The sequence below is a fragment of the Vidua macroura genome, chromosome Z (genome assembly GCF_024509145.1).
Source record: "Vidua macroura isolate BioBank_ID:100142 chromosome Z, ASM2450914v1, whole genome shotgun sequence".
NCBI classification, from domain to species: Eukaryota; Metazoa; Chordata; class Aves; order Passeriformes; family Viduidae; genus Vidua; species Vidua macroura.
The window spans coordinates 62,990,699-63,016,771 of record NC_071611.1 but is presented as its reverse complement, the minus strand read 5'-3'; the positions used below and the strand labels follow the sequence as shown (position 1 = coordinate 63,016,771).

Genomic DNA, 26,073 nt, shown 5'->3' with positions numbered 1-26,073 from the left:
TACTTGGATATCTCTATACAGGTAGTAATTTGAGTGTCCTTGAAATATATAGATAAAAACCTGAGCACTTTTAAGTATGCATTAGTTACTGATGGATAGGAGACACAGATACACTGTCTCTTCACATCATGTGCAGTGTTTTCCAGTCATTGGAAATTTCCTTAAATCCTGTTTGTTTGATATCCCTATATAGCCTACATTTCAAAAATTAATTTTCTCCTGAATAGATTTTATTTTGCTCAGGTGATAACTCTTACATTGCTTGCAATTGAAAGTTGCAAGTAATTATGTAATTAGGGTAATACTTTACCACTTTACATGACTTGCGTGTTGTTACACATTAATGGTGTTAAATTGTAAAGCTGAAGATTACAGAAATTGCCTGGAAGTACTTAAATTGCAGTTACTATAATTCCACATGTTTTAAGATGAGAATGTTTATTAAGACTGTGAGGGAAATAAAAAAAAAAAACAGAACAGCTTCAAAACATGCAGCCACAGAAACCACATGGTGTATTGATTCTGTATTTTGGGCAGGTCTCTAGCCATATTTCAAATTGAGCCCTTTGCTGTTTGTGATGTGTTGTTTGGTAACTTTTTAATGTGGATTATACTTTCCAAAGAGATCCTTTCACTGCCTGAACTGCAGCAAGGTTGTTTTGGAGGTCATGCACTGGTGTGCAGGTAAAGGAAAAATCTTTTGAAGATGTGTTGTTGGAGGATAGGTCTCACAAAGCATTTTATTGGTGTTTCAAAATAATGTAGCTGTATGTTCCAGCAAAATGCATCCTCTCACACTGCCTAAGAAATATTGATGTGGCTGGAGGATAAGATACTCCAAGTGCAAATTTGAAATTAAATGGGACAAATTCAGGGACCTAGTTGTATATTGCCACCTGTCTGCGAGAGAGCTACTATTGCAAATTATTTAAAAATAAGCAGCCAATTTGACACAGTAATAGATTGTTTTGTTTTGGATGAAGACTTGAGGTGTGAAAAGAAATTATAAAGATATTTGGTCCACACAGGAGCATTTTTTTCATTATCTTTCTGAAAAGATTCTGATGAAATTTAGAATTTATGTGTACTCACTGATGAGATGATCTTGAGAGTTACAGCTGGAAAGCCCCATTTCCTCAGATCAAAACATTACATTTTGGGATTCAGATATCAATTAAGAATATTAACATAAATATACATTCATATAACTGTATGTAAAACTATATTACACTGACTAGGAAAAAGGGCTATTTATTTCTGAGTTCTGATGGACTGTGAAAAGCAGTGCTTAAATAGTTTACAATTGTGTTTTTTCAGTAGAAGATATTGGACATTATTTCAATCATAAAGAGATTCAGTAAACCAGTTTAATAAATAAGGACACATTATTTAATTTTTGTGGTACATTTTATTTGAAGACAATGCAGAAATAACCTGCAGTTATTGAATACTATTGTTAGAGTATGGTCATATAAACAAATCAAAATTTCTAGAAAATCCTGTCTGTATCTTTGCCATTTGCTACCTGGTGCTTATCCTAAAGGCATTAAAAGTGAATATTTAAAGTTATAATCTTGTAATGTCTCTTCAAACTATGTACATAAATAGAAGGATAGCATATCTAAAATTATTAGTAGTCCTAATCTCTTGATTTTTGACATGTGAAGGCAACTGATTTATTGTGATTTCTGAAAAATCCTAAATCCTGAATCAAAAGTGATTAATGAATTATTTCTATATGACCGTAAAGATTAGAAAGTTTATAGTGTTCAAGGGACAATTAATCTATTTCCAGCCTAATGCAGTAAGTTGAAATACCAGTAGTTCCAACAATTAATTTGTGTTTGCTTTGTTCTGTTAATGCCGCATTTCAATTTTACTGTTTGGGAGGACAGATAGCTTAGGTAACTAGTGTAAACTAAAAAGATGTAAAATAAATAAATATGATACAAGTATGTGTATATAAAAATGTTAAAACCTGTTAGCTCTAAAGATTTGTTAATTTTAACTCTATTAATAAAAGATAACGTGTTATGGTGTAGTTTCTGTATTTTTCATTAATTTCTACTTTTGATGACCAGTTTAAAAGAAGTCAAAAGTAGCAATTAATTTTTTTCTTAGACCTACTCCAACAAAGCTTGTTATGTTACTTTAATTCTGACAGTGTTTATTATTTCCTTTTGGATATATGTGGTGCTGTGTGTGCCGATGTGCTGTTTGTGGTTTCATGCATGTGTACGGGCTTCCTGGAGATTCTGTTTGGTGTTGTAGTCATGGGTGCCACAATGCATGTGAGTTTTACTGGCTCTTTTTCCATCAGCATTCAGTACACAGATTCCACCACTGCAAAACCTGCAGTAAGCAAGTTTTTCAGAGGTGCATGTCACCCATTTCTTCACTACCACAGCTGTTCCCTACCTGAGTCTTAACTGGCAGTTTTCAGCTATAGGAAATGACAAAGTTGGTAGCTTGATAAGAAGCATTGTCTTTGGATCAGCAATGACTGGGGACAGCTGTTCATCCCTGCCAGCAACCTAACAAAGAAAGAAAATGGGAAAAAAAGAAACATACAAGTTCTACTTGGATGTTATTATTCATTGAGATTAAAGTTCAAGGCATTATTTTTTCCTAAAATAATCTATCTCAAATGATGTTTCAGGTTTTGTTTTTTTGCTTTATATGAAATTATTAATATTAATGTGCTTGTCAGTTTGCTTGCTGTCTTAAATCATATCTTGCAATATTATTTATTTATTTTTTATTTATTTGCCAGAGGGACATAAACATCATAGAGAAGAACTCCAGCAATAGACTCAGGGCATGGAATATTTTCAGATTAATAAATTCCATTTAGATCATCCATCCTGATCTGCCCTATGCTATATATTTATTTTATTGGCTTTAAGGATGGTTGTTATGGCTTCAGCTTACCCGCCTTTAGCTGATAATGAGGCCATTTACCCAATAAGGGTGATCATACCTTTCTGTAGCTACTACACAAACTGAACTCCTCGGAGTTGAAAGAGTCATAGAGTGATTTGGTTTGGAAGGGACCTTAAAGATCATCCAGTTCCACTCAACCTCTTCCACAATATCAGGTTGCTCAGGGCCCTGTCCAATGTAGCCTGGAGCACTTGCAGGAATGGGGCAGCCACAACTTCTTTGGGTAACTAATTCCAATGCCTCACCACCCTCATAGTGAAGAATTTCTTCCTAGTATCTAATCTAAACCTGTATAGTTAATTCAGCTGTCAGGACGTACTCTGTTCCTTGCTCACGGCCTGGTCTGAAGCACAGTGAAACTGAGGTTGTGCTCTGACCTATAGCTGTCTAGGGTTCAGAAATTACTAGGAGGGGAGGAGCTGTGCTGTGTTGGACAGGACCCAGGTACTCAGATTTTCTTCCGGGCCTGCTGTGAGCCTTAAGCTGTTAAATTCTTACGTGCCTCTCTAGAAAAATTAGTTAAATGGTATTCTCCAGCTTAATAAAACATTTAGTATCTTTTCTAAAGCCACAGTGCTACAATTATTATTAACTTACTGCTGAATGCTTAGTATTTTACTGTCCATAGCAATTTAAAAAATTTCCTCAGTGGCTAGTTATTTTTCTTCTCACAAAAAATTATGTCTATTTGAAAAATTTCTGGATATTTCAGAAATAAAACCCCCCACATATTTTCTCCCATTTTAATTTTTTCACCAAAATATAATTTAATTTCTTAGCAAGAAAAATATTTTCATTTCAAAATTTATTTCCATTATCTGAAAAAGCAAGTGTTTTCAAAATAGTTAATAAAAAATTATGTTTATTTTCTACAGCAAAAGTTTCAGTAGAAATTAATGGCCTTTGATTTATTCTTGCTCAGTGTCAGTAATACGCTGCTAAACTGTATTAAGTTGTATAAACTAATTTCTTTGCATTTCCACAGAAACACTTTAAGCAACAGTTATGTTCACAGATAAACCTTCTACAACCTAGTTGACCAGAACATCTCTTTTATTTAATGATTAGGAATCTGTTGTGGGTACTTTGGCTCCCAACAATGCCAAAAGTTTGCAGATTGTTTAGGTAATGGGACACAGAAACTGAGATTTGGCTTTTTAAAAGGGTGAAGATACAACTGTGTTTTTCTATTTCATGTGTGTAATTATCAAACCAAAGAACTATTTTTACTGCTGTGAAATGAGCAAGCAGTGATAACCTTAAGGATTTTGTAAGAGATTCATGTCATCAGAGGAGTCTCCTGCAGGTTTTCTCTTTTGTGGCTACATGTGTGAGTAAAACACTAGTATTTAAAAAGGTTGGAGTACTTCATTATTAAGAAATAATAAATAAATATTTAAATGTCAGTCAGAATTGAAATCACTATCTATCATGGCACATTTATTTCTTCCCATTTATTAATCTAGCTCTTTCTTTCTATTCTGCCCTTTCTTACAAGTTTATGTAATGCACTGTCTCCAGAAATGAGACACCCATACCACTCAGAAATGTCTGAGTGTGCACAGGGCTGCTACTTGTCTGGATTTAACTCAGTCTGATGTGTATCTGTGGCTGGAGTGTACACGTTGCTGCTTCGGTTAGAGTGGTTGTTAAATGTGAATTGCCCTATTTGAGACTGTTGGCCTCATTTTCTGTATTGCAGAGAAATGGTAATAAAAATGCTCTATTTTATTTTCAGACAATGCAAATGAGGAAGAGTTGGAAAAGATCAAGTAAGGTAACTTTGTAACTTTTAGCATGTGGTCTTCTAGCTGGTGGCCTTGGTTTTTTGTCTGTTTTTTTTAGAACAACTGTGATTTGTTGCCAAGCATAAGACTGGAAATTTCTGGCGCAGGATTTATTGCCCTTCCAAATGTGTTTTAATGACAGTGGTTTTTGTTTCATTAAATAAACATCATGGTATAGTTCAGCTTTTAATATAATCATAAAACCTTTCAGCTTTGTCACAGCACTTTAAACTGTCTGGAAGTCATCTAGCAACTTCTTGTAAGTGGCCAACATGTCCTGATACCTTTTCTAAAACTTATAATTTCTCAATTAAACAATTTCCTGTGTTAATGTGAACAAAGAATTCATGCCAAAGAGTATCTTTTATTTTCCTGTTATGTACTTCTCTTACTGATCCATGTTTTTGTGCGCAAAGTTTTCACAGTGAAACTTCTTGAAGACAAATTTCCCCTGTCACTGGTTGTGCATAGGTGACAGTCATAGCCAGGCCTTATGAGAGCATAATGGACTCCACTTAATAGAGTTCTTTAGAGCTCTTCAAGCTTTTCCCCTCTTAGGAGTTACAGATATGATAAAAATGGAGCAGTGTGTGCTGTTTTCCACAAGAGAAAGACTGAGAGTTTGACTGCAGTGTAATGCAACCAATTTTAATCTTTCTTCTTCTCTCTGTATTGTTAAAAAGACAGTATTTAATGCCTAAATCGAGTGAATTAAAATTTTTCAGAGACCTGAGCTACTGAGGTCGATAGAATTTACCATGTAAAGGTGTTAAAATAAGAAAAAAAATAGTTATGTGGGGCGATTCACTGATTTTGTTAAATTATTTACTCTTCTAGCATATTGATGCACAACTTTAAATAGGAGGTTATTAATAAACAGTGTAGTATATGGTGCTCATTTGACAAATATTTGCACTTTTTTAGACCTATTTGTGTTTTTAACCTTAAAACATATACAAGAGCAGTGTTGATAATTCTTGGGTTATGGATGGATTTTTCTCACGGTCTGCTTCTGGGATGCAGAACAATACTCAGTCTGTTTCCATTGTGAAATTTATGAAACTAAGATCCTTGGTGAAGTGATGATATGTAGATTTTTGATTCTCATGTGGTTCATGTAACTACCAGAAATATCTAAGATGCTCAAACTGCAGAGATAAGGAGGAGCTGTGAGAATGTTGAGGGGTAGAACTGGTTGCATCATGAAAGTGTGTTAACTCCTGATGTGCTGACTATATTGGGTAGCATGTTGTCTGCATTATAAACTGACAAAACTGTGAGCTTCAATAATTCTGAATGAACAGCGCAGCATAAAAGTTGGGAATTCTTTAAAGATCTTCAAGTGAGTTATTTATCCCTGTTTTGCTTTGTTACCTTTATTGAATAGCATTTCATTCAGTAGTTGGCATTTTTGTAAACTGGCATATAAAAATATTTGGCAAAAAGTGAATGTATGGTTAAAACACTGCAATTTTTTCTATGGTTATCTTAGCTGAAGTAATATTTTAACCTAGAGGTGTAATGCATGTACAATATCTTGCATTGTTGTGTTAATGATTTGTATATATAAGTATGTCAGTTAAAACACAGGAGATAATTTGCCTTGTGGGTCTATTCCAGCATTCCAAATATTTGATTTGCTTTCAGCAAAACAAATTTTAAAATCTTCTGTTTACAAAGAATTAATTCAAAAGACTTATTATTCTCCGGGGTGCAGGGTAATCAGTATTAAATAAGACTCTTATTTCATTTGCAGAATAAAAAAAAAAAAGGTATCTAAAAGTAGATACATAACCCTGTTAGGTAATAGAGAAAGCACCCTTTTTGAGATTGTTCTTCTTCAGGAAGTGTTTTGTGCTTTTGAGAGCTGAGAAAAAAGCAGAATATTAGAATTTTTTAAGATACCATTATAAAATTTCCTAAACCTAATTTTGAGTCTGTCTAGAGTTTATGTGCCATGGTGGCGGTAAGAGTACCATGACCTTCCTGAAGAGCATCCTAAGAGCGGCTCAGGTGCACAGGCACGTCCTTCTCACAGCCCGGCGCGTGATATTCAGCTCTGGCTTCTTCCCTCAGTCAATGCGGAGAAAGAGATTGGAGTCCTGTGTGGTGTTCCACAGAGCAGTGGCCTTTATTGACAGCAGGGCCCTCTGCGAAGGGAGCCAGAACAGAAGCTCTCAGAACCAGGGAAAAACAGGGGTTTATATAGGGAAGGTGAGGGAACAGGGTAAAACTGGCAACCAATGGGATGCAGGCTTAGGGGTGGGGCATGAGGAAAGGAACCAATGGGCAACAAGGAATTAACATAGAACTGCAAAGGCTTCCGGGAGTGATTTTTGCTCACTCTAACCACTGTGGCTCAGGAGGTAGCCCTCCAGGGGATTGCAACAAGCTCTTCTTTGGCTCCTCTGCCCTCACATTTATGTACACCTCTAATAAGTTAAATTGTTTTAAATGTTATGGCACTGTTCTTTGCTTTTTGAAGTTTGTCCTTGAAGCTTACCTTTTTTTGTAACATAGGTAGCTTGAAGTTAAGTTGTAGCAATGCAGATCACTATGGTGTGGCTTGTGTTCATGAACTGCATGCCTAGCTCATGTTTTCCTGTGTGACTATTTTCCTATTTAAACAAAACTATTTCAGTGAATGTATTTCAATACCTTTTAGCCAAAGCATATGGAGAGAGAGCTCTGTCAGAAACACCCATTTCTCTGAAAGTTGTTTTCTTGTGAATAAGCGTTTACTTTTTCCACTTTCACATCTCTGTGAGAATTGCTATTAAATTGAGTTTGAACATATTTAGCCCCCATGTGAAACTTCTTATATTAATGACTCATTAAGGAAACACCAGGAAAACTTTTAAAATGCCTTAATTTGAGGATGAACTGATTAAACAAGTGGTTTAGCAGTTTTAGCCAACATACTATGGAAAAAATATATGTAAGATTTATCTGCTATGCCCTCTCAAGTAACATCATCCCAGTAAAATCTGGAGGAAAAGGTATTATGTCATCTTTTCTTCTCTTATATCCTTTCTTCTGTTTCATATAATCAATGGTAGTTTAGAACTGAGACCACCAGAAAGTACTAAAATATAATAATACTCTAATTTATAATATGTGATGATTGTTTCTGAGTGACATTGATCAATTAGAACCAAATGTCCATTCTTACCAGAAATGAAGATAAATTAGTATGTTTGCAACAGGTTATGTATAACTAAGATTAAAAATACATTGCCATCTGAAAGTCATGAAATTACAGTGTGCTTTGGGTTGCAAGCGACCTTAAAGACCATCTAGTTCAACCCCCATGCAGGGACACATCCCATTTGACCAGATTGCTTAGAGCCCCATCCAATATGGCCTTGAACACTTCCAGGGATGGGGCATCCACAGCTTTTCTACACAACCTGTTCCAGTGCCTCACCACCCTCACAGTCAAAAATTTCATCCTAATAATCAGTCTCAAACCTTCTGTCAGTTTGAAGCTATTCCTCCTTCTCCTATCACTCCCATCCTTTGTCAAAAGTGTCTCTTCAGCTCTCTTGTAGCCCCTTTGGGTACAAGAGAAGAAAGGGCTCTAAGGTCTCTCCAGATGCTTCTCCATGCTGAACAACATCAACTCTCACAATCTGTCTTCTCCAACCCTCTGAGCATCTTTGTGGCCTCCTCTGGACCCAGTCCAAGAGGTCCATATCCTTATATTGAGAATCTCAGAGCTGGATGCAGTGCTTCAGCTGGGGTCACAACAGAGGAGAATAGAGTACAGGATGAGAATCAACTCCTTTGACCTGCTGACCATACTTCCCTCAATGCAGCCCAGAAGGTCATCTTCTGCACAGTTGTGCTGTATGAATGTTTTCACCCTGTTACAGAAAATTCAACTCACAGTGAGTGCCGCAGTCTGTATCATACTACACCTGAGCTGCATCCAGCAAGTACACTTGAGTAGAATGCCAAATTACTCAATTTAGAAAACCCCAAAAATATGTGAAACACTGAAAAAGTATGAGTTATTACTGTTATTACAAATATTGTAGTGTTACAATAGCATTGCTCTACAGAAGCAGTTAGTGCAAACTCCATAAGTAGATTTAACATAGCAGTTAAAAAACTCAGGGTGTAGGGCAGTGTAAATTTCTCAACTGTAGAAATTTTTATTAGCTTCACCTAGAATTAGAAGAGCCTAAAATATAAAATGTAATTGGTAAAATTAAGGAAAGTGTTATTTCGTATTGCAATAATTATCAGTATCAGTCCATTTAGAAAATTTTCTTAGTTACAATGAGCAAAAAATAAGAAGGAATCATCATGATCCCATTGAAGGCATTTCTGTAGCTCAGTGTCTATAATACTGATGAATTCATAGTCATTGTCACAATTTTTTCCATTTCTACTTGCCTATAGTAGAGGGAGAATGAGAAATCATTTATAATGCAACGTGTTCTCTCCAAACCGGAAAAGGCTGATTGAGGACACAGGCTGACCCTAGCCTCTTTTCCCCTCGCCAAATGCTGTTCAGAAAACACACAGCTAGCTGCACCTCAAGCTTTGAGAAGGTTTACTTCCTAATATTCTTGACTGCAGCTATTACATATAATAATAAATGTGTGATTTTATAATTTGGAACTGTAGTATAATCAGAAAACCATGTGGGGATATCTAAAATTATTACTTTATATGTTTTGCATTGTGGTAATGCAAAAATATTTCAATCCTGTTCAAACTCTGTTCTGACACAAAGTATAGGAACTGCATAGAGTAGACCTTTCAGGTCATACTTTCTGTCGTTTCTAATATAGGAAAAGCATTGCAAATGCATGTGACCATCTCTTGATTTTTTCATTCTTTTGTACATAGAGCTAGCAGTTGTGTCTACTGAAATTCTCAGTCTTTATTTTACATTGTTTATCCAAGCTCTGCAAGCATCCTAGAAACTGGGGGAGAAGGATTCTGTTTGCATGAATTTACAGCAATAATTTGCAACACTGACTTTGATTTATTTTGCTGTATTTGTATACCTGTGCTCTGTTAAGTGGTGGAGAGAAGTATTTTTCTATATTTCTATTATTCTATTTTTTTCACTAATTTCTTGATTGATATTTTCTTTTTGGAGCTTTGAAACTGAAGTTATTTTGTGGTTTGAAGTGCCTTTACAGGTCATACAAGTGCATTATGGATTTGCTTTTTTAAAAAATTAATAAGTTTGTGGTAGACTTTTCTATTTCTATCTATTGTGTTCTGGGACTCAGAGAAGCAGTGTGTCTTAGGGGTGTGTGTAATAAGGAGGAGATTTAAAAGCAGAGTCTGTTTGCAGAAGCACATGCAAATGAGAGAGGTGGCACTTTGCAGGTCATGAGGGCTGATCAATGAAGAAATGAGGTTGGGCTGGGAGAGGACAGTGTGTGGGGTTTCTCCCACTTGATACAGACTAAACTTTCAGAGGACATTTAGTTACCAAAAGATAAACAAAAATATGAGGGGATTTTCAAAAATACCAACAAAATGCGTATCTTCTTTTGACAGAAATAACAATAGCTCATCAACAATATGGTATTGATTATCCTGGGATCAATGCCCAGATTCTGACTAGGCCTTGTTGGTTTCCCATCCTTTAATGTTATCCAGAAATACCTGAATGCATGTAGAATATTAAGTCATGTTTATTAGATCATCTTTCAGCTCTGACATTTGGCTAGCTGCATTAATCACATCTAGCAGAGGGTGCAGTTCTGTCAGAAGATTCTTTCCTCTTGATGCCCCTAGCCCACCCACTACATCACATTTACACAGAATAGATGGAACACAAATAAAAGCTGTGTTTTTCACATAAGAAATTGCTGGGTTTGCTTGCTGTTTATTAAGCATTAAAGCAGTGTGTGGATATGAAAATATGTGGGTTTTTCTTGCACAGGTAGCTTTGAGCATCCTTTGGTGTGAAAGACTCCTTTTCAGAAGTGAAATTTAAATTTCCTTTTGGAAAAGAGAGAGGGAGAAAACTTCATTGCAAGCAGGCTGCAACTTACCCATCACCCCCTCTCTTTTTGGGTGTTTAGGACATGTCAGGTGGGAATCACTATGCCTGTATCCTGCACAAAAATGTGAGTAATGTAAAAAATAGTCCCACATTAATGATGGTTGTGGACTGAGATCTTGATCTTGCTTCTTTCCAAATTGTGGCATTTTATATGAAATTTGTAACTTCCCACCTATTTATAGACAGATGAAAAGCTGTGCAGTTTCTTTTTCTTTCCTGTTTGTGGCACAAGAGTGAATCTAGGCTGCAGTACTTACTACATGCTTTCTGAGGGAAACAAGTTGCCTAAGAATAAGTCTTGAGAAACAGTCCTTCATAGGAGAAATTGAGAACAGACATGCTCATTTCTTTGTTTTATTCTCATGGTTACCCTTCTGAATTTGTATCTCACTGTGGGCTGCATTTTACAGGTTTCTTAGATACCTAGAAATGTACCTAGAAATGTGCCTGTCTCACACTGTGAAATTAAATTCATAAGGAAAGAACTTTAAAATGTGAAATCAGTCTTACTTTCCCATTTTTTCAGCTAGCTTTTTGTCATATTTGACTTGAAATCTGAACGTTCTTTTTTTTTGTTTTTCTTCCTACAAGAACCATTAAATGAAAAAAGAGGTTATCTCAGTAAATTATCTGTAATTTCTGAGATTAAGTGTGGTTTTGACTGGAAGAAGTGTGTGTTGGATTCCCTTCAGTCTTGCTTAGAAACAAGAAAAGTGCCAGCTGGAAGTTACTCTTGCTGGAGAAGGCCGCACAGCCTATACATTTCATGTCCAGGAAATCTCTAGCTTTAGCTTCAGTGAGCTATGCTCTGACTCTTTCATTACCTCTCCCTTTTGCTGTTCCGTGTATCTCTATGTTACCAATAAAGACAGAAAAGAGCACTCCTGTGGTCCACATTCACTACCTTGAGGAAGAAACAGCCACAACCAATCAATACCTCTTTTTAGCATCTGGCTGCTTTTCTTCCAGCATGGCAAAACATAGTCTCTGGAACTTCACTGTCAGTCAAGATGCCACTAGTGTCTGCATAAAGCTTTGATTGTCATTGACTGTGAGATGTAACTCTGACCTGGGAGAGCTTCCTCCTTCAACACATGAATGCTTGTTCTCCAGCCTCCTGCCTGACTCTTGTAAAGTCCTCTCTGACCTGTCTGTCATTTTACACCCAGCTCTTAGCCGTCTAGATCTTACCTTGCTAACCTGTATGGAAATTACCCCCACTGATGAAACTCCTGACTGGTCAGAAAAAAAAAATCATCTTGCTTGATGATGGGGCAGATGCTCTAGTGCAGCAAATTATTGTAAGAGCTGCTGAAAATATCAAATTTAGATCAAGTATACTCTCTAAATTTTTTGCTGTCTCACTGATAAAGAAGTAGAGAGCTATGCAGTGTGTTTAAGATTTATTTCAAAAGAGTTGTAAATGCAAGCTCATGATAGAATTCTGGATATCATATGGCTTCCCATTCAGCTCTTAAAACACTCCCAAGAACTGTGTATTTTTTGCATAAGTCTCAATCACTGCTTGGAGTGCCATTCAGCACTTAAAACATCTCCAAGAATTGTATATTCTTTGCAGAAGTCTCAACCACTGCTAATATCCCAGTATAAAATACCTTCCTAAACATGTCTGGCCTTCTTTCTGTATTTCTCATCATCTTGTGTTCAAGGCAGAGTAAGTTGTTTATTATCCAGTCTTTGTTTTGCTCTAAGCCTTCTAAGAAACTGGAACGAGAAAAAAAAAATTCCCACTTCACAAGTTATTGGCAATGACAGTATGCCCTCAATGAAAGGTATATTTGTGCTGAGAAAAAGTTTATGTAATGCTCCCAAGTTATAAATTAAATCTCTTCTGGCAACTGATTTTCCCAATTCTGCCCTTATTTTTGTAGAGGGTCTGTTTTCTGATGTCCTACTGCTGCTTCATGTAGCAGGTTAAGTTCAAGATTATTCCACACAGTTCCTTGTTTGCCTTTATAGAAACAGCAAGTTCATGAGAAGTTTCTCTGCAGTCAAATCATTTACTTCAGGAAGAGAAACCATTAATAAATATAGTGAAATATTTTGGGAATAACCATACTACTTGGAGTGAATAACCATTAGAAAACACAAATGCATACCAAAAAATACCTGAAATACTGCAAAATGTAGGTTAATTAGATTTGGTCCAAGCCTAGTGATCATAGTGCTCATGTCTGTTCTCTCTGGAGCTTGGGTGAGTGTGATTATAATCCAGTCTAATCTCTATCATTGTCTCTGGGTAATAGAGTAAAATCCCTGTCCTGGGTGCCTGTGTAGCTGTAGCCATCCAGCTGAGTTTATCATCTAAAAGACTCAAACAAACCTGCACTGAAACCCTCCACAGAGATAGTGGAGGTCTGCAAGGGATGAAGCCAGGCATGCAAGACTTGCATGTCTGCAGGTTGCTGACCCCACAGACCCTTTATAGCTTAAACTACATTGCATAATAAAGTTATAGTCACAGCAGAGTATACATGCAGACTTGCTTTTTTTGATTCCTAGAGAGAATAATTTGCAAGTTTAAATATGGTTTAGCTGTCTAGTGTTCTGGTTATAGATAAGGTAGCCTTTAATGAATAAAGTTTCAGAATAAAAGGTAGAGCCTTTACCAACATTGCTTCTTGGATGCACTCAAGACACATTTGTCTTCCTCAGAAGCGCAAAGGGCATTCCAGTTCTGGTACCTTGCACCCATTGTAGCTCAGAGCAAAATGGAAATGATCTTAAGTTACTCAAGTTTATATCTTCTTGCTCTCAAACCCCCAGTGGAGTTCATTGACAAAAGCTGTAGTTGCCTGGTTTGTGTGTGTCAATCTTATCTTGACCCCCAGAATCAGTGGCTGAGGGTTCAAAAGTCCACAAGTCTCGACACAATTCTGAAGGTTTTGTTCTTAACAAACTCTTGAACTTATGTGCTGGTACTCAATTTATGTTTCTGAGAATACCACATCATTTCAGAGGCAGAGATAGAGGAGTTTATTGAATTATTTTTCCTTGATACATATTTCTCACGGTGGGTTTATATTATTCTAAGTTATATTCTAAGGGAAGATTATATTCTCAACGGGGATTTATGTTTATAAACATGGAGTTTGTTCGAGTTCATTCAATCATATGCTACCATGTTCTGATTTGAAAGCAAAACCAGTGAGAGACTCCAAGTCAGAAATACAATTTATTGGGAAAAGGGAAAAGAAACAAAACACATGCAATAATACAAAAGGAAAACCACTGACAAAGACAGAATTCAACCTGACACCCCTTTGGCCAGCGTGTTGGTAGCAGTCCAAATTGGAGTGGCTGCAGTCCTCCTGGAGTGGCAGATGTCATTTCTGTTGGAGCAGTGGTCCTGTAGAAAAGGTGTAGTCATCCAGTGGAAACCCCAGCTGTGTCCTCTTGGCAACCTGTGGGAAGGCTGCCTCTCTGCCCAAAAATCCCAGAATATATCTAGGTGGGAATGTTTAGCTCCTCCCCCCTGGGCGGAGCATCTCACAATGGGCTGATGTCATTCTGAGTCATGAGGTGGGTCCTTGATCACCTGTTAAACAGAACTGGCTCCTGGAGGGAGTTACCTCTGAGTCATGTGGCAAGACATTGATGGGCCCATTAACAGGAGATAAGGAAAACTGTCCAGAAGACAACTGCTACACAGATGGTAACAGAAAATATCCTGATTTTCAATCTCAGACATACTAAGAGAAGTGACTTTCTAATATTTATTTTTAATCTATCAGCAGAGGAAGAAGTGAAGCAGAAAGAAACCCCTTTCTTAAAAATGAACATTTCCTTGAGCAACATTTGTTCTGCTTGTTTCTGCAAAAGCAGCATATGACATTACTCGTGTAATTGTCACTGTTTTATTACTCTCCAAACAATTCTTTGCAATATAGTTTACATATGAACTGTCAAATAGCTTCAAAATGGCTTTAGGTGACTGTTTTACAATCACAGTTACATAAAACAGAACATTAAAAGCAGGGTAAAACTTTGGAATTGTGTTAACTAAATCTATTTTTTTGTTTCTGTAAAGTTTCAGACCCAGAGCTTACGTCTCTCAGACTTGCACAGAAAGTCTCAGTTATGGAGAGGGATAGTTAGTGTTACCTTAATAGAAGGTCGTGAACTTAAGGCGATGGATGCAAATGGGCTCAGCGATCCTTACGTGAAGTTTCGTTTGGGGCATCAGAAGTACAAGAGCAAGGTAATTTTAGGTGTAACTGAATTTTTTTTTTAAATGCTTTGTTCCTGTTTGGTGTTTTTAGCTTGTATGACTTTCAATGGTGATGAAGATTTATTGTTGTAGTAATTACCTGTCAGTGCGCCTGGAGCTTTGTTTAAATGTTTCTTTTTGTTTCTTTATAAACAAAAGTAGTACTAGATGGAAAAATACGTAGCACTGAAAAATGTGGGTTTGGAGGGGGACACACTGTCATGGTTTGACCCTGGCACAATGCAAGTGTCCCCATGAAAATACACCCAAATAAGTGCTGTGACATGCGATCAGGAGCAGAGCTGAGCAAGCTCAAGCTTAAAAACAAAGGGAAAAAATTTATTAGCCTACTACTATAATAAAAGACACACACAGAATTCAGGATGAAAACCCTCCAAAACACTCCTCCTCCCCCCACTCAATTTCCACAAAAACACAGTGAGACACCACCCGGGATTCCTGATCAAGTTACCACCCCTCAGACAATCAATTCTCATTCTGTCAGGGGAGCGAGGAGTCTCTCTTGCACCATAGACCCCCCCAGGAAACACAACTGCCACCTCATGTCACACATGGCACCACTCAGAGAAAATCTGCCTTGGTGACACCCTCCTTTCCATGTCACAGTGCTCTCACTACGATGCATGGACCAAGACTGCTCATAGGGCTCCTTTAAGGATGCTTTGCCAAGGACCTGAAGAACAAACAGTTCAGTTTCTCATTTTTGGGACAACAGTCCCCCCCATTTTCTCCTCCCCTGGGGCCGAGGGTCTCAAGAACAGAGATCATCTTCTTCCTGGAGACAGAGGGCACCACCACACCCTCCTCATCACTGCAGCACGTCACTCTTGGCTCCAACCATTGCATCCCCCTAAAAATGCAGTCTCTGTTGCAGGAGAAATTGGTTCAGTCTATGGCTATACAAGTCCCACCAAGGCCACTCCATCATCTCCTCCCACCTAGGATTCTTTCCCATCTTCTTCTGACATCTCGGGCCCCAGGCCGTCTCTCTTCTCTTTCAGACCAAGGAGGAGTAGTGTTTCACAAAGCTTTCATTGTCCAAGAAGGGGTTAAAAATCTCGGACTCCCAGGACGGCTGAAATCTCGGCCCAAAACTCCAACTCCCACGGCTGGGCACCTTCCCCCCCCTTCTTCTCTACCTTTCAGTACTGCGGGCACATTATATCAATTTCCAGGTGGCTCTCCCTCTCTTTCTCTCCCCCTCTGGGAGGGGGAACAAAGACATCTCAGTTTCTTTCCAACCTTCCGTCCACAGGGGTCGGCCCGGTTCCAGTCCCTTCACACCCTGGGCCTACCTCTCCCAGGCCACATGGCTTCCCCTCCCCCACCTAGCCACTGGCTGGGCAGGGGAGAGTCTTCATCCTTCTGCTGACCGGAACCAAAGAGAGGTTTCCCCTCGGAGTTCTCTGCTTTTAACCCCCTGTGTTCTCAGAGGCATGTCCAATGCCTTCAGTGGTCACTCCAGGTGCCAATATCCAAACCTGACCACTGATTGGTTTGACCCCAACTTCCTGAGAAAACTCACTTCTGTGTCAAACCATGACGCACACCTAATGTTCCATACAGGAACTGTGTTGGCTTTTATTTACTGTTAGGGGTCATTCATGGCAGTGAGGAGATGCAGAGTGATTCTGACAAGATCTTCCTGGCTTGATGCTGAGTGCCTCTTGGACCCTTTGCATTTTCTTATCCTCAAACCATGTCATGTTCATAAGCTCACTTTCCTCTTCATGTCCTTAACAGCAAGTTCCATTAAAGTTCGTTTCATGTATGAGCTTCACAGGTAAAGAGGAGGCAATTATTGTAAAGACTTGCTTGGCTTTTTTTTTTCTCTTGGTCCCTGCCATTTTGAAAATTGCTGTTTATGGGAGATGCTAGGAGTATTGATGATGCGCATGACCCTCTGTCCATGGCCATGACAGTCACTGTGGTTTTCATGGCCAGATGAAGGGTAAGTTGAGGAAGAGGGCAGGAACCTTTACTTGTCATATATGTAGACCTCTGAGCCTTCATTAGGGCCTCTTAACTGGAAATTAGAAGAAATAAAATTTCATGCTTTTGTGAATTAAAAATTTTGATAATTCTTTCTGAATTTTCTTCTTTTTCAAGCCAGTAGGACTGCTGGTTGTAGGGAGTAGTGTTGCTAAATAAGGAAGATATTAGCGGTCTTCTGTTCTTGCTCAGGACAGTGAATACTGCTTTTGCATTATGGTAGAAAATTTGGAAATTTGGACTGAAATTATTAAGAAAGCTGCTTTCATCAAAGTTTCAAAGGAAGGGAAGTAAAATACAGTTTTGGAAGTGAACTAATTTTATTCCACAGAAAGTAAACTATAGTATCATGTTTCTCCCAATACTATTGCAGCTGGGAAAAAAGGGCATGATACAATTGTTTGTTTCAGTACTTAAACACGTAGACACCATCTACGTGTCATTGTAGGTGCTTTGTTTACCTTTGGTGTCAAAAACATAACTTTATAGCTAACTGTCACTTCACAGAGGACATAATTTTTCTACAGAGAAATGGCTCAATTCACAGGACAAATCCTTTGTTCAGGAGGCTTTTGAAGGTGACAAGTTGCAGGATTTTGGAGGTTGCTGCTACATCAGAGAGGCATGAGAGAACTGGATAATAGCCTTTCCTAATTACCATTTTTAAATTCTCACTGCTTGAGATATTGATACTGCAAATAGAAAAAGCTTCTTGAACAGACTTAATGATCAAATTTACAATTTAAGATAGTGTATGCCTACACAATGTAATACGACTTTCTTTTTATTCTCCTTTTAGATTGTTCCAAAAACTTTGAATCCTCAGTGGAGGGAGCAGTTTGACTTTCATCTCTATGAAGAACGAGGTGGAATTATTGATATTACCGTGTGGGACAAAGATGTTGGCAAAAAGGATGATTTCATTGGCAGGTTTGTGCAATTTTAGCCTTCTTGGTCCACAAGGAGAAGTCAAGTCCATGAGAGAGGATGATTAAAATGAGCCTTGCCATTGAAACTCTTTCTTATGACCATTTGTTCTTGGTTTCTTGTTTTGTTTTGGTTTGGTTTTTGGTTTTTTTTGTTTTTGTTTTGGTTTTTTGTTTGGTTTTGGGTTTTTTGTGGGGTTTTTTTGGGTTTTTTTTTTGTTTTTTTTTGTTTTGTTTTGTTTTGTTTTTAAGTTTGGGGAGGATTTTCTGCAATGTTCCAGTAGAATTTGCTGCATTGCTGTAATTCTTTACATTTATAATGTAATACAATTTTTATTAACCAGTAGGTGGCAGCTTTTACCAATTGATAGACTGAGGTTTTCAAAAATAAAAATCACTTGTTTAGAGCAATTACCAAGGTTCAGGAGGTTCCATATAGCAACATCCACCTTGGAGGAGAAACAACTCTTGACTTGATGCATAAGACCAAATTTATGTACCAATATTTTTGGTAAATGAAAATAGAGCTGAAGGACTACACACATATTTTGGGAAAGAATCATTCACCTAATTCATATTCAGGTAAAATGAATCTGTCTGGGAGTTCAAGAAATAGCTTATGTTTTTATGGCTATGCTCCATTTTACAGAATAGGAGTTGGCATTAACTCTTAGCTAATAGGGGAAGAAATGTCATGTGCTTATAGCTACTACAAAGTAGGTGCTGTTTGGAAAGCTCAGATAATTGTTTACTTCATATTTTCCTTGATATCCATGCGGTCATAATAATAATGTTAATAATTAATAATTATTAATCCTATGTATTTTGATTGTTTTTATTGGAGGTGCTTTCACTATCACTTTCACATATTATGGTATGATAACTATCAATATTTTTCTGAAGTAATGTACTAATTTAGTCCTATGTGAACATGTTATATACCTTGGGAAATTATTCCAATTTTCTTTTACATTCTAATCTTCTTAGGAAAATCTGGTGAGATTCAAAGTTTTCATGAGTGATTTTTCAGAGCATCGTCATCCAAGCACCACTTACTGAAATCTTGCTGCTCTTGATTTTTTTTACCTCTCTGTCAGTGTACATATAATCTCTCTTCAGTTTGTCCTTGCAGACACTCTCATTTCACCTTCTGTTGGTACCGTATCTCTGGTAATGTAACCTGCAAAAAAAGTATTCTCCAAGGAGATTTCCATGAAAAACTGTCATTTGTCAAGCTCAATCTGAATATGAAAATAGGTCTTAATATTCCCCCTCCCTGATATTCTTTTCCAGTCACTACAGATAAAAATCACCAACACCCGACAGCTCCACTTAATGCTGACCTCTCTTCCCCAGTTTCTCCTTTCAAGGCTGTCCCTAAAAGCTGGAAATATTTTGGTGCACACACTACAGACTTGCTCTGTGCATGTGTTATGGTAAGTGTGTATTAGTTTTTAAAAGCGCAACTGAGTCGTGCTCCATGACTAAGGCTTTATGGCTTTCAAGATACACATAATAACTTGAATATCTTGATTCAGGTTCCAGAAGAGGTGATAATGAAGCTGTGGGAGGGAAACAAAAGACTTCCTCGTAGCATTCTATCATTGCTCAAGAATGAAGGGTAATCCATTTCATCTTGCTGAGATCTTCCTGCTTGCTTGAATAATGTGCAAGCAGCAGCTGTAATGTTATATAAGAATATTTTATTAAATACAAATGAAAACAACTGTTTATTGAAGATGTCCTGCCTGGACAAAATATGCTTAGGGAGAAGGCACACTAAATTGAAGAACTGACCAAACTGAGAAAAGGTTTCCCAGGTGGAAGGTAGAAGGGAAAAATTCCAGTATCTTCTGGAAAATAGCACAGAAAACCTGTTTTCTCTGCTAAGCTCCATTACTTGCAAATTCTATTCGGAACCAGGATGCTGTAAACTCTCCCGTAATGAGCTACATGTCTCATGCTGCAGTTTTGTGATATAAAAGAAGTGGGAAGTCAAGAGCATAGCCTTCTGTGGCCCTTGTATATTATTGTCCTGGTTAGGTTGGACCATAGTAAGGGCAGGTGAAAGCTGGGAATGTGATATAATAGCAGTGATGCAAGAGGTTGGTCTTGCAGTCCATTTCTGAGGGAAGAAAAATACAGGGAAGATGTCCAAGAAGTTTGAGGACATGGAAGTAAGATTCTGGTTTTGGGGTAGCAAAGATGGAAGTGGAAGGGATGGCTTGTAAGATCCACCCATAAGAGGGAGGAAGGTTTTAAGACGGTGAGTGGCAGCATGGCATCCTCGTTCAGAAAAGTGGAAGGAGATGTCTGTCACAGAAGTAGCATACAACTCTGTCTTCATCTTGATGCCCAGGCACGTTCCATATGGCAGTGTCTGAAATAAAATGCTGACTTGTTGATTTCCATTCTTAACTCAGAGCATTGTGTTTATAAAATACATTTGAATTTCAATTGTGTGCATTCTCCATGAGAGTTTAAAGTTTGTAGCATCTTGTGAACTTCCATCTCAGAATATTCTAAAAAGTCTGAAATCTTAGAACCAATTCAGAAACAATTTATTAGAATCAATTTATTTCAGTATTTCAGTATTTCAAAAACTTGGGGAAAGACCTCATACAAGAGCTTTGAGGAAAATATATTTCCTATCATGTGCTGATTTGTATGACATGACTAGAACTGAGCTGCATTATACAGGAGATAAGTTCTTCCATCCTTGTGAATACAGTTTTTTAAAAGCAATCAACATTCCAGAACCAAAAAATGCAGTCTAAAAGTTCTTTTTATAGAAGGCACCAGGAGCTAAAGCAACATGGGCCACCTTTTTGTATTTAAAGAAACATATAGACTTGCATAAGTGGCATTAGTTATTGCTTCATCTGATAAGTAGAAATATGTATGTGTATATATTTAATAATCACGTTTTTGCTATGAGCAAATAATTTATGTCCTATATTGAGTCAATATGCTCCTGTGATTAAAAACGTACTACAGGTAATGCAGGTAATACTAAGATCAAAATGAAGGTGATTTTAATCATCATGTAATTATTTAGCTTTCTTATAGTTTATGTTTTTGAAGGCAATTCTGACTGTCACTTTTACGATAATCAGTTAATAAATCCTCATGACTGTTACACTTTTATGCATAGCACTAATCTGAACAAATGGGCTGCTGACAGGTGCAATAAATTGCCAAGAATGAGTGCTGTCAGAGCACAAGTTGTTTCTGTGAACATAGAGAATAAGTAAATCCCATGTCATGCAATTTTATTCAGCTGAAGTTATTTGCAATCCTGTGCAGCGGAATTTATAGCATTATTAATTGTTATGAAAAATGTACATTTATCTTTAAAATGACATTGACTTTTGCTTTTATTTTGTGCCAGGAAATTACTGCTGACTTTATCTATATCTATATCTATATCTATATCTATATCTATATCTATATCTATATCTATATCTATATCTATATCTATTTTTAGAAGTATTTATAGGTGCTGTTGTTTTTTTTCCCATTTGATGCAAATTAAGAAAAAAAAGACCTTGTATGTAGTGAATTCATTAAGGCTGTGTATTAATTTTATCTATAGGAAAGTGGAATTTCCCATAATCTCGCTAAATGTTGATGCAAATATTCAGATTGATTTTATGAACATCCATAAAACGGATGTTATGAAATACAAAAGTTAAAATAATTAAAATTACTTATTTAAGTTTATAATACCTAATCTGCTGTGCCTTGTCTGTTTACTTTTTTTTTTTTTGTAGTAACACAACCATAGGGTGGTTTTCAGCTGTACATAAATACAAATTATATGCAACTGTGATTCTCTGATTAGTCTGAAAGCATGTGAATATGCTATCAAATTTCTAAATTAGAGTGAAATTTTATTTTAAAAATACAAAATTGTAAATTATTTATGGTTCGGGGTTTTTCTCCCCCCACTGAAGTTTTTGTAATGTTGCTATGGGGGACTGAGCGTTATCATAGAGAACGGAATTGTATATGACTGCTCCAACATGAATGTAAAGCTGGGTGAAGGACAATAAATATGCTACTCTGTTTCTTCCCAGATCTTTTTCTAGAGATGTTGTGGAGACTGTAATTTATATGGAAATATTGGCAGTTTTCTGTTGCCCAGGAAGAAGGTTTTGAATGGTATTTGTAAAGTCAATTTAAATGTTAAGGTTCCAAAGTCTTGAAGTTTTCTCAATTTTGCAAAACTCTGTAAACAAGATGGCTTCCTCTGGAAATAGAAATAGTACTTTATTATGCTGGTCTTTCAAAAATGTTTTTTGCATTGCAGATTGAAATTTTGTTCTTGTGGAACTTTGGAAAGATATAGTAAAAATGGTCATAAATAATGGTCATAATGGTCAATATGCTGTTGTAATTTTGACTTGAACTGTGTGCACTTGTGAGTTACAGCAATTCTGTGTAAACACTGAAGAGCACACAACCAGTAGTCTGTGTGTATAATTGTTTATTGATTATATGTGACGATTAAAGTTAAATTAATTGCAGATACATTTCTTGATGTAAAATTAAGATTATGCCTGAAGCATTAAAATCTAAAAATGCTACTGCCAGATCTACCTTTGAAAAATCCTGTGCTGAGCCATCTCCATTTCTGATTGTTGTCAAAAGGAGACAGATGTAATACTGTGTCTCAAAATTTGGCCTTTAGGTATTCCATACTTTATTTATTCCTATCTCAGCACATCTTCACTCTACTAATGCAGAGTTAGTAGAGTTCTTTCAATTCTGCTAGAAAGCCAAAAGAGTTTCAGTTTTTGCTCAGAAATCTTCAGTAACCTTCTCTTACCAGATACTTATTATTTACAACTCTTACTGACAGTTGTTATTGTCATGTTCTGACACAAAATTGATATCATTCTCCAACGTATGCTGAGATACAGAATGCTGCATGCAATCTGGGCAGTTTATGAATCCTTCTTCTGACCCTGTGTCTTCTCACATATGGAAGTATACTTCTTGAAGAGTGGCAAAATAAGAGGAAGGGAGAAGGAATATGGAATGGCCAGTTTAGACATAAGGAGCATGATAGTGTGTAGAAAATGGTGAAGAGTGCAAATAGGGTTTTGTGATGATATGTGGAAGGCACAGATTGGAGCTGTGTGAAAGCTCTTGCAAAATTTCTTGGGCCAACTAGTGAGGAGAGAATTATATAGGGAGACATAATGTTTATCAAAGCAATAGACTGATTTAGCAGATGAAAGTGTTAATTTTGTTGCACAGAAATTACACCAGTAACAGAACTAACTGTCTATAGTATGTGATTGTGCCATGGGGACAATGTAGGAAATACCACATCAGAAACTAATTGTAAGTAATTTCTACCTGTGCAATATCAAAAGTAAATCTGTAATTTTATAGTGAAGAACTATGCTTAGGAAAAGGTTAATCTATCATTTCAAAATCCATCAGCAGGTCATTGTAGCATGGACTGTATTTCTTTTAGCAAGCAATAAACAGTAATTCTGTATTGAGACATTGCTTGGTGACTGGTAAAATAGTATTTCATAGAGCTCTTATATTTATTTTAACATGACTGACTTACCCCAAACTGCAGGGCTCTTTCCTGCCTTCCCTGTGTTGCTACATGGCAAATGACAGCACTGTTCTTCAGGTCCTGCTGAGGTCTCCTGTCCCAGCTGCCCAGGGATCCTCTCCAGCTTCCCCAGCTAAGCCCACTCTTGTCCTTAGTCAATGTCCTACTTAGCTGAGATACTGTCTCCTATCCCTTTGGGAGCTTCTCTGATTTTCAATCTAACACCTCTATCAACCACTTACCACAACCATCATGTGGAGTCCATAATTTAATTTCTTTCTCATTATCTTTACAGTTAAAAATGTCATGCTCCGATTCTTCCAAGAAATTCACATTACTGCAGTCAACACTCAGTGTTTCTGAGATATGTCATTTTCTGCTAGTGTTTTGCAAAATTTTCCCTCTCCTTTTGTTTCTTGGTTTTACTGGAACATTTTAATCTGCTCATAAAGGGTATGGAGTCTCACAAATTGTAGCAGTTCATGCCTTGCTGCTTCTGATGTGTGTCCAGCTCAGTTCTAATTGTGGAATCACACAGTTTCCTCTCCTTGGCATCCTTTGGAGCAGCATAGACCTGGATCACAGTGGAGTTAAAAATCTGTGTTCCTGAACAAGTCATGATGGTAATTAAGTTGCCTGGTTTGTAGCCAAGTGGTGCTTTTCTGTCCCTATCACTTAGGATTGTGCCAGTTCCTCTTTTATGCTTTATTTTGTCATGTGAGAAAACGATTCCACTATCTGCTGTCTCTCACTTGCCTGGCCACCTGGCTTTTAAGAGGCCTTCTATGTCATGTTGCTACCTTTGTAATTCATTCATTAGCAAGAATATTTCACCAGGGTGCCAACACAGTCTTACATTCCAGGTTCTGTTAGAACTAAAGAGGGGAGGTGATTTTTACCTGTTAGACATGCTGATAATAAAACACTACATATAGTTCTGCCTTCCACACTTTAAAAAGGATGCAGGAGAATTTCACTGGATCAGAAAAGTTACAAAAAGTCATTTGAGGGCTGTAGGAGATATGTTCCTAGGAAATGTATAGGGAGCTGAAGGTGTTTAGCATATCAAAAGGAAGATCAAGAAGAGATATGATTATAGTGTATGAGTTCCTTCACTAGAAGAAAACATGAAACACTAAAGGGTTTTTCAACTGGTAAGGAAAGGCATAAAAAGAACCAAAGGCCAGATATATTCAAATTAAAAATAAATCTGAAATATATTTCTAAAATTTTGTGTGATTAACACACTGAACACACTTTCAAACAAGTGGTAGATTTCCCTTGAACCTTCAAATCTTCTTCCATGGGAGCTGTACCCTGTTTTTTGAGCAATTCATCTGTGATAACTTTGGCACGTGAGCTTGATGCACTTTGTCATTTTTCTCCCTTCTGATCTCTCAAGACCTGAAAATCCAGCTACACATGGTGCCTGGTAGTGTTCACATGCAGAACTGATAGGTGGGATACGTGCCCCTCCACGTTTTTCTGAAAGGCCAGCAAGCCAGGGAAATTGTTCCAGTGCTCCTGCTCACCACTTGAAGTGCTGAAACCAGTGTGCACTGAAGGGGGCATACAGCATGGCAGATATAGAAAAACTCAAACTGTAGCGTGATTTACAGTCATGCTTGGAAATCTGTCTGTGGAGTTAACAGCAATTTTTTTTCAATAATTCCTCAGGCTGATCTCATTACAGGTGGAAAAAGTCTTTGCCTTTACCAGCAGCATGTAAATAATAATTCCTTAAGAAACAAGATTCTACAAAGTTACTATTTTCTCATGTTTCCAGTGTGACAGCAGCTAGTCATATGCAGCTTATGGACTTCTCAAAATGACTGTAATTTTTCATGATCCTCAATTTGAGAATACGGGACAAAAATTTCTCATTCATTCTGCATCACCTTCTGGTAACATACAAGTTCACCTTCATCCTCAAAGCATCTTTGTTCTCCATGGATACACAGTTGTAGGAAACAAATGTCCTTTTAGAGAACATCTTTACTGATATAAAAGTCAGCATTGCTAAAGCTTTAAAGCTTGAAATGCTTGAATATAATTTCAGTAAAATATAAAGGGGCATTGTCAGCCTAAGCTTTCCAAAGATATTTACATTTGGAAAACAGATACGTTCCAAGCAGATGCTTGTTTTTGGAAATATTTTGTTAGCTTCAGTCCTTCTAAAAAAAGGTAGTACAAAAATGAGTTTTCGGTTTTCCAGTTGGACTCTGTCAAGATTATTCTAGGATAGGGTTAGTGTTTATGTAATACCTTAATAAAACCAGACTTCCTTCACTTTTTTTTTTGGTCCCATACAAAGATCCCATGAGGACAGAGGAGAATGAACAAAATATTATTCAATTTCTTTTTCTTTTTTTTTTAGGATGAGATCAGATTTTTTTTGGCATGAGATCAGATGAAGTTGATTTTTTATCATTAAAAAAAATCAACTACTAATGAGAAAAAAATTGCAATTTTTCTTACACTGTCTGTAAATTGGAAAGTCTTACCATTTTACTGAAGTGAATGTGTTGTAAATAGTCTTCCCTTGTGCTGGGTGCTCC

General features: G+C 37.1%; 1 protein-coding gene across 1 annotated transcript in view; it reads left to right on the top strand.

The window, feature by feature from the left end:
* Positions 1–26,073, top strand: part of MCTP1 (multiple C2 and transmembrane domain containing 1) — a 219,220-nt gene that overhangs the window by 63,292 nt on the left and 129,855 nt on the right. The window contains exons 6-8 of the mRNA XM_054002904.1: positions 4,682–4,720; positions 14,819–14,989; positions 17,811–17,941. Of these exons, the coding sequence (XP_053858879.1) occupies positions 4,682–4,720; positions 14,819–14,989; positions 17,811–17,941 (341 nt within the window). The remainder of the gene's footprint in view (positions 1–4,681; positions 4,721–14,818; positions 14,990–17,810; positions 17,942–26,073) is intronic.